The sequence below is a fragment of the Apaloderma vittatum genome, unplaced genomic scaffold (assembly GCF_000703405.1).
Source record: "Apaloderma vittatum isolate BGI_N311 unplaced genomic scaffold, ASM70340v1 scaffold4248, whole genome shotgun sequence".
Classification (NCBI taxonomy): Eukaryota; Metazoa; Chordata; class Aves; order Trogoniformes; family Trogonidae; genus Apaloderma; species Apaloderma vittatum.
Window position 1 is genome coordinate 1 of NW_009731101.1, and position 8964 is coordinate 8964.

General features: G+C 40.8%; 1 protein-coding gene across 1 annotated transcript; it reads left to right on the top strand.

The window, feature by feature from the left end:
• Window positions 1–4: 4 nt before the first annotated feature.
• COQ2 (coenzyme Q2 4-hydroxybenzoate polyprenyltransferase) lies at window positions 5–8964 on the top strand (the record flags this gene model as incomplete). The annotated part of the gene is made up of 6 exons (XM_009875055.1): window positions 5–73; window positions 2307–2428; window positions 2653–2738; window positions 5371–5504; window positions 5940–6128; window positions 8732–8964. Coding segments are annotated over 6 exons (756 nt in total), but the record flags the coding sequence as incomplete, so codon positions are not given.

The window sequence follows — 8964 nt, forward strand, 5'->3', positions numbered from 1 at the left end:
TGTCGGCGCGGTGCTCATGCGCGGAGCCGGCTGCACCATCAATGACATGTGGGATCGCGACTATGACAGAAAGGTAGAGGAACGCCCGTGGGCTTGCAAAGACCTAGGGAAGCGATTAACTCACCAAGTACACATCCGCTCACCTCCAGCATCACCTCGCTGAGTGCAGGCCTAGGGCTCCAGGTTCAGAAATTCCTCTGTGTTCCTATCTGAGATGCATCAATGAATTCATCTGTGTTTTCTCCTAGGGTAGTAGAAATCACTTTATCTTGTATAGCATTTCTCTGTCTAGGACTATAATAAGTCTTCTAGAGTACTTACCTCTGCCTAAGGTAAAATACGTGTTGTTGTCACTTGTACTTGAACAAGTTGATTTTTCAGCTTTGTTTTGCTTGACAGAACAAAATACCTTTTTTTTTTGTTACGCTTTTCAGTGATGTCCAGTGACAGGACAAGGGGCAACAGGCGCAAGCTGGTACATGGGAGGCTCCACAAAAATATTAGGAAAAACTTTTTCACTGCGAGGGTGACAGAGCCCTGGCACAGGCTGCCCAGGGACGTTGTGGAGTCTCCTTCTTTGGAGACATTCAGAACTTGTCTGGACACGTTCCTGTATGACCTACTGTAGGTGATCCTGCTCTGGCAGGGGGGCTGGACTAGATGATCTTTTGAGGTCCCTTCCAACCCCTGACATTCTGTGATTCTGGGACTTGCTAGTTACGATCTACTCAAGAACCACTTTTTTTTTTTTCCCCTCCAAATTTTCAGGAGCAGGCTTTCCTTACTTATTGTTAATTTCTTCATGAGAGTTGCTATTAAGAGTATCATGCCCAACCCTGACCTAATCCTCTTCTGTTACATTGTGGTTTTCACCTCCGTTTAGTTCAGAAGAGGGAAATAAGCAAAAAGCAGTACTCAATGTTAAATGTCGAAATGTGCGCAAGTACAGGCTTGGAGGGAGTGCTCTGGAGATGTGTCAGTGTTTGCTTGTCCTGTTTATGTTCCTATATGTTTTCTTTGGTTTTGGTGTTGGCAAAAACCAGGATAATAAACCAGTCCGATATGTGAAGTTCTTCCTGGAGCACTGCAGTATTTGTGCTGTTGGGAACACACTGAATCAGTACCGGTTTTGTCACAGCTTTGGATGGTTTAGGATTTGGAGGTTATTAACTACTACATATGCTAAAAATATTTGACAAGGTGTGATGTTTGATTAGTAAGATGGAATTTTCAATATAATTAATTCATTTATGCATTAATGTGTTGTGGTTAGATGTAAAGTTTTATAAATGCCAATCACAAGTCTTTCTTACATCCCTTTAAAGGATATCTTCAGAACAAGTATGATAGAAGCCAGGTTAATAGCATGATGTTGTCTTGTTTTGGTGATGGTGGTTTCTGGATTTTGTGTTACTGATTATCTGTTAAATGTTTTCTTTAAATGAAACATCCCATGTTTGGTTACGATGTGGAGTGGAATTGGTCATAGATATGTTAAGTGAATGCTTAAACCTCAAAAATAGTATTTGACATTTAACATAATCTGATTGGGATGGAACCAAACTAAAGGAGTTTATTTAAATGCACATTATTAAAGCATATGCAGAACACTCTACATATGCAATGTTCTGTAAAAAGTTGGGTTTTGAACCTCTTCAAACAGACTTTACATCATTCTCATTAACATGCATTTTGTCTTGTCTGTTTTTCTTTTGGCTGTAATCAGCTTTGGCAAGTAAGTCACCATCCATTTCAGTTTAACTTTTTTCTGATATTTGGTCTTCCTTGCCTTGTATGATTTCTTTTTGCCAGACTGAGTTCCTGAACTTCACTGTATCCCAACGGGGATTAAATTAGTTGTGCTTTCAAGGTTATTAACAACGGTTACATGTGCTAGAGGGGTCCCACATCTTTACAATATTTTACATGGCAATCGCTTTAAAGCATTTAAGCTGTGAAGTGCTACTTGAAATCAGGGGAGTTAGGTCACAGCTTTTTAAGTCTGATTTTTTTTTTCCTAGGGTAGTAAAATTAATATCCAAGATGTCTGCAGTGTTTCTGATCAACCTCATTGCTCACGAGTGGCACTTTTTCTGCTCTAGTTTTTAAAGCCTGCAGGCTTCTGTTACAAGCACTGCTGCTTAGAAATACAGCTCATATCGGTGATGTTTGTATTGTTGAAGAAACTGTCTCATACATTCTGTGACCTGTTTCCCTTTATTTTACTGCTTATATGCCAGTGGTTTAAGATACATTGGAATGTGCTACACTGGATTTGATATTAACATTTTTCTTTCCATTTTTAGGTTGCAAGGACAGCAAGTAGGCCCCTGGCAGCTGGAGATATCTCCACTTTTCAGTCCTTCATTTTTCTTGGGGGACAGCTTAGCCTGGCGCTTTGTGTGCTTCTGTGTCTGAATTACTATAGGTGATGTACAAGTTATCTTTTATTTTTTAAAAATTTTATTCCGGGTCCAGAGTTAAGCTCAGATTTTCAGGGGAAAAGGTGTTGGGGGCCGAGGAAGAATCAGTTGTGGAATTGTGCTTGAAAGTAAAAATATTACTTCAGTACTGTGTACAGCTCTTGTAATGCTGCACTAGATTTTGTGATTTTTGACTGGAAAACAATAGATCTCTTGGTACTTTTTACAGTATCGTTCTGGGAGCAGCCTCTATGTCTCTTGTGATCACCTACCCTCTGATGAAGAGAATAACATATTGGCCGCAGTTAGTTTTGGGTGAGATGGAAATATTTTAACTTTTTTTCTTCACATTTAGTTTTTAGGGTATCTTACAAATTGTTAATTGAACTTCAGCAAATAAAAATGCCTTATAGACAAAGTTCTGTTGTGTCAGAAGCTTCTTAAACAATTCATAACACATATAAGAGTTGATGTTTGGATGTGTTTGGGGTTTTTTGTTGTTAAACATCAGTTCCTTATTTCGATGGAGCAAGGGGAAGGACTAAAAGAAATATATTTGTCATTAGAGAATCAGCTTTAGTTTCAGGGTTATCTCAGAACTTTTCTTAAATATGACAAAGCCCTGGAGGGAAGAGGGGCCCAAGAAAGCTGCTTAGTATTCAGGAATCACCTTCTCCAAGCTCAAGAGCAATGTACCCTGACAAACAGGAAGTCAGACAAAGACACCAGGAGGCCTCCACAGATCAGCAAGAAGTTCCTGGACAAACTTAGGAACAAAAAGGAAGCCTACAGAGGGGGAAGGCAACGACACGTTACCTGAGAGGAATAGAGAGTAATTGTCTGAGCAGCCAGAGATCAGGTTAGGAAACAAAGCCCTGATAGAATTAAATCTGGCCTGGGACATCAAGAGCAAGAAGAAAAACTTGTATTGGTATGTTGGTGATAAAAAGAAGGCTAGCGATAATGTGGGGCCTCTCTGGAAGGAAGCAGGAGACCTGGTTACTTGGGATTTGGAAGAAGCTGGGGTACTCATTGACTTTTCTGCCTTGCTCTTCACTGGCAAGGGCTCCAGCCACACTGGCCAAGTTGCAGAAGGCAAAGGCAGGGACTGGCTGAATGAAGGACTACCTGCTGCAGAAGATAGGGTTCAAGTGAGGAGGTGATTGCCAACACCCATCATGGCTTCACTAAGGGCCAATCATGCCTGACAAGTTTGGTGCTCTTCTATGATGGGGCTACAGCATTAGTGCATAAGAGAAGAACAACTGACATCATCTGCCTGGACTTGTGCAGAGCATTTGACACTGTCCCATGTGACAGCCTTGGCTCTAAATTGGAGAGACATGGATTTGATGGTTGGACCACCCAGTACATAAGGAATTGGCTGGATGGTCACACTTAAAGAATTGGGGTCAGTGGCTCAATGTCCCGTTGGAGACTAGTGACAAGTGGTGTTCCTCAGGAGTTGGTGTTGGGACTGATGCCGTTTATGCTCCTTGTTGGCAACATGGACAGTGGAATCAAGTGCACCCTCAGCAGGTTTGCCAGTGACACCAAGCTCTGTGGTGTGGTTGACACTGGAGGGAAGGGAAGCCATCCAGAGGGACATTGGACAGGCTTCAGAGCTGGACCGGTGCAAACCTCATTAATTTCAGCAAGGCCAAGTGCAAGGTCTGCACCTGCATCGGGACAGTCCCAAGCACAAATACAGGCTGGGCCATGAGTGGATTGAAAGCAGCCCTGCAGAGATGGACCTGGGGGTGTTGGTGGATAAAAAACTGAGTATGAGCCGGCAACGTGCACTCGCAGCCCAGAAAGCCGGTCACATCCTGGGCTGCATCAAGAGACATGCAGCCTGCAGGTGGAGGGAGGTGATTCTCCCCCTCTACTCTGCTGTCCTGAGACCCCTCCAGCGCAAGAAAGACATGGACCTCTTTGAGCAAGGCCAGAGGAGGCCACAAAGATGATCATAGGACAGACTGAGAGGGCTGGGGATGTTCAGCCTGGAGACGAGAGGGCTCTGGGGAGATCTTACAGTGTCCTTCCAGGGCTTAAAGGAGGCCTACAGGGAAGAAGAGGAGGGACTGTTTACTGGGGAATGTAGTGATAGGATGAGGGGTAACGGTTTCAAACTAAAAGAAGGTAGAATTAGATTAGACATTAAGAAAAAGTTCTTTACTATGAGGGTGGTGAGGCACAGGAACAGGTTGCCCAGAAGGTTTTGGATGCCTCATCCCTGGAAGTTTTTAAGGCCAGGCTGGATGGGGCTCTGAGCAACCTGCTCTAGTGGGAGGTGTCCCTGCCCGTGGCTGGGGGGTTGGAACTAGATGATCTTTAAGGACCCTTCCAGCCCAATGTGTTCTATGTTTCTGTGCATTTGCATTTCATTCTTTAACCTCCAAAATAACTCCTGTGCAGAAATGGATGGTGCTTTTATTTCAGTTTGAGCTATTTAAAACATGTCCTTATATCTTGGCCTTCACATTCCAGCTACCTTCTGTTTTTTCAGCCAAAACTGTCATTTTAATCCTTGAAGTGTCATAGTTTGCTCCTGTGCACTCTTTTGCAGTCAGTTATACTAACACCTTTTGTTATACTGACATCTAAGCATTTTAGCTTTAGACATATTTTTTGAGTACACTGGAATAGTTCTGTACAAATGTTTCCATATGCTGATGAAGTCACATTGAAACTGGAGGAAAAATGTGTGGCTACACATATTTCTACTTGCCTGCCTAAAGTATTTAATGTCAAATTACCTGTATTTACTACTTGCCTCAAAATAAGTGGTAGAAAAATAGAGATGCCAGTATTATATAAAAAGCTGCTGATAAGATATATGCTCAAACAAATAACGTTGAATTTTATACATGTAGTTAAAAATTGCCTCTGTCAATCTTGTAACTTATTTTCTTTCTTTTTTTTTTCACTCTCTTTCTGTTCTTAGGACTTACATTTAACTGGGGAGCCCTTCTTGGCTGGTCTGCCATTAAAGGGTCATGTGAGTGGTCTGTGTGTTTGCCCTTGTACTTCGCAGGAGTAATGTGGACGCTGGTTTATGATACCATTTATGCCCATCAGGTAGAGTAACAGGTTTCTGCACGAGGTTGTGCATTTAAACTGCAACTCTGTTGTTAGATAGCAATACTATCTGATGAAGTTCCCCACCCTCTGCGGAGCTAAAACAGCACCAAAGAAACCCCAGCCCTTGTGCTCTTATTGCTATTTGCAAATATTTTACATGTGATATAGAAAGCTGAAAGGATAATGAATGCACTTTGTGTGCTTACACATTTGTATTATGTATTATGTGACACTGATACTAGCTCTTGGCTGCTAGAGCAACTCTAAGGACTAACCTTATAATTAAAATTTTAATGGATGGACCTACAAATGCACTTATCTGGAGTTTCTGATAAGAAGTGTTGGAAACTTAAGCAGGGCCCCCCTTCTTATTTCCCTTATGAAGTGGCAGTTGGATTGTGGATTTTTTGCTAATTTATCCTTTAATTCTAGGATAAGAGGGATGACATCGTTATCGGTGTGAAGTCAACGGCATTACAGTTCAAGGAGGATACGAAGCAGTGGCTCAGTGGCTTCAGCCTGGCCATGGTCCTGAGTTTGTGCATGGCAGGAATGAATTGTGACCAGACATTCCCATATTACTCAGCCGTGGCTGCTGTAGGGGCTCACCTAGCTCACCAGGTTTGATGCATTTATTTATATTTTTATTGTGTGGAAGTTCTTGACAAGAAATCAGAGTGCTTTTCAACCCCCATCAATTCACCAACTGCCTAAAAAAACCCCAATTCCTGTAAAGAGAACTGAAGTCTTCTGACAATAAGCTTGCTTCTCCTAAGTACCTTTTGCAGGCATCTTGTTTGGAGAGATCAGCAGTGGTCCACAGACTGTGGAGCGCTGGTTTTCAGTCTGTTTGTAAGCTAAAGAACTTCCTTGTGTTAAGCTGTGATCTCCAGGGAATGGTTTTCTTTTCACTTCCAGTAGCAGCTGGAGCTGGATCCACCTCAAAATTGTGCAATTTTTTACTGTTCCGATACAACTCATGCTATGTCTGGTGCCTATGATCTGAGACTGCAATTGATATGTACTTTGATCGTTCACTTATTTTAAAAGATTATATGATCTGTTTTTTCAAGGACACATGCAGGCTTTTTACATTTAAATAATTTTGCACTGTGAGCTGGAGATTCAGTCTGGAATATGATAGTGTAATAAAACTTTCTGTGGCTTGTTTGCCACCACCCGCAGCAGATGTTAATATTATAATTTTATAATTTTATAATAAGTGACAGTGCTAATTCACAGTTCTTTTTATACCAGAGAGCAATCCAGTTCAGTCTTGTAGTCGTATTAGTTTAGAAATTTTAATGAATAACAGAAAAGAAGAAATCAGCTTTGTGAGTAAAAGAAGCTGATAGGATCTTGTTAACCTGTTCTTTTTGAATCCTAAGAACTGTGTGGCCCAGTCTTGTAGTGATAAGTAAGTCTATATGAAAATTAATTGCTGGTCTTGGCAGGTGAGCGAAGAGATTTGTGCATTGCAGGTAGTAAAACTGTCAACAGAATGTGAAGTTTGTGGTTAATGTGAAACTTCTTAAAGCACGTTAGATTGACATTACACTTTAGTCAGGGGAGCTCATGCAGATGATGGATATTAAACATACCTCTGAGTAAGAGAATTCTTGTGGTGATGTAGTCTGGTACTTGTCAGCCACTGTTTTTCATAGTGGTTGTGTTTGGAAATATATGAGGGAAAGAATACCACATTACACTGTGTAATAATTTACAGTTTTAATTGTCAAAGAGATCTTACGGGAAAAATCGAGATTACTTTCCTGCAGAGACAGTTTTATAAGTGAGAATGCAAACGTATTGCATGTAAGCTGTGAAGAGTGCACAACAATCGTGTAGATTTCCAAAGTCAGGAGAGCAGCGTTGTTCTGTACCACAAAGTAGTTTCTTTTTGAGTGATTATTTTTTTAGTTCTGCCTAAACATTCTCATGCGCATCTTTTTGTTCAAGATTTCTGAACATGTGCTTAACTAACTGAGTTTAGAAAGCTGAGCAAGCCTCATCAGACATAGGTTTTCCTTGATTCCTTGAATTTGTGCCTGAGACAGAGCCATCTGCGTTGTGAAGATGTCAAATTTCTATCTCACTTAAGTTCACTGATAGAAAAATAACATCTTTTATTTGTTTTGCATTTCTGAAGGTCTATCTCATGGGTTGGCTGCTGTTGTGTTTTATTTGTTAGTTCAATGTTTTAAGTTCCGTGTGCTTGAGAGGCTAACAGATTTTCAAGGGTGTGGATAACAACATGTCTTAGAAGCTTAATGTTTCAGGTTATTTGGTCAGAACCCAGCCCTGTCACCTGTAAAACAGAGGCAGAGGAACAGGTTTTTTCCTGTGAAAGTTTCACTTCCTTTAGTCGAGTACGTTCTGTTTTGACTTCTTTGGAGGCTGAATTGCAAGGTTTGAGGTTTTGAGGCAGTACTTTTCTATTAATACTTGTATTTCTTTTGCTTAATATTTCCTCTCACTGTCCTTCTAAACACTTTTGCACTAAGTTTTGTTTCCGGGGAATACTCTTTGGTAACGTTGCTCTTGCTGCATTGTGTGGTTTTTTCACCTTTAGTTGTGACTCACAGCAGAGAGCTGTGAAGTTGGGCAAGCCTTGCTTCTAGCTACTGTTGCAGATGTCCTGGTTCTTTTATTGTAAGGGAGTTGAAAAGACGTGGCTATGGGCAACTGGGCTAAATGAGCTCTGTGTGACTAGGCAGGGCTGGTGCCTTCCTGAGCATTCCAGTTACTCTGATTCACTGCTAGCTCACCGGTAGTTTGTCTCTACAGAAACACAGGGCAACACCTTGCAGCAGAGATTTAAAGATGCAGGCAGCTTTGGGGGATTTTATTTTTATAAGTTCCTGTTTAAGAATTAGGTGGCTACCTACTGAGGAAAAATCTCAAAAAGATTTATTTACATGCCCAGACACACAAATATCCAGGCTGTTTGTATGATCATTCATTGAGAGGATCCAGCAATCGTGTTCATATGTGATCCTTGACTTTTCTGCTCTATGTTGAATAAATCTGTCAAGTAAACACAGGTGCCAATTACGCAAAAAAATCCTTTTTAAGTACAGAGCATTCCTGTTTATTGTGGAGGTAAGGATAGACTTTAGGATTTGAGACTCAATTTTTGAAGTTACAGACCTTTTTCTGTCTTTCTGTGATGTGTCAAAGTCTGTGGAATAATAATACTAGAATCTTATACTGTGCTTTTGCAGATTTACACTTTGGACATAGACAAACCTGAAGACTGTTGGAAGAAATTTGCTTCAAATCGTACTGTAGGAGTTCTGATATTCACAGGAATTGTGCTTGGAAATCTGTGGAAACAAAAAGACTCAAAAAACGTAGAAGAGCCTTTAGAAAACAGGTAGTTGAAATTACTATAAATACTTATATTTTAGTCAAGCTAAAATGTAAATACTGTAAGAAGGAAGACAGTTTTTAACAT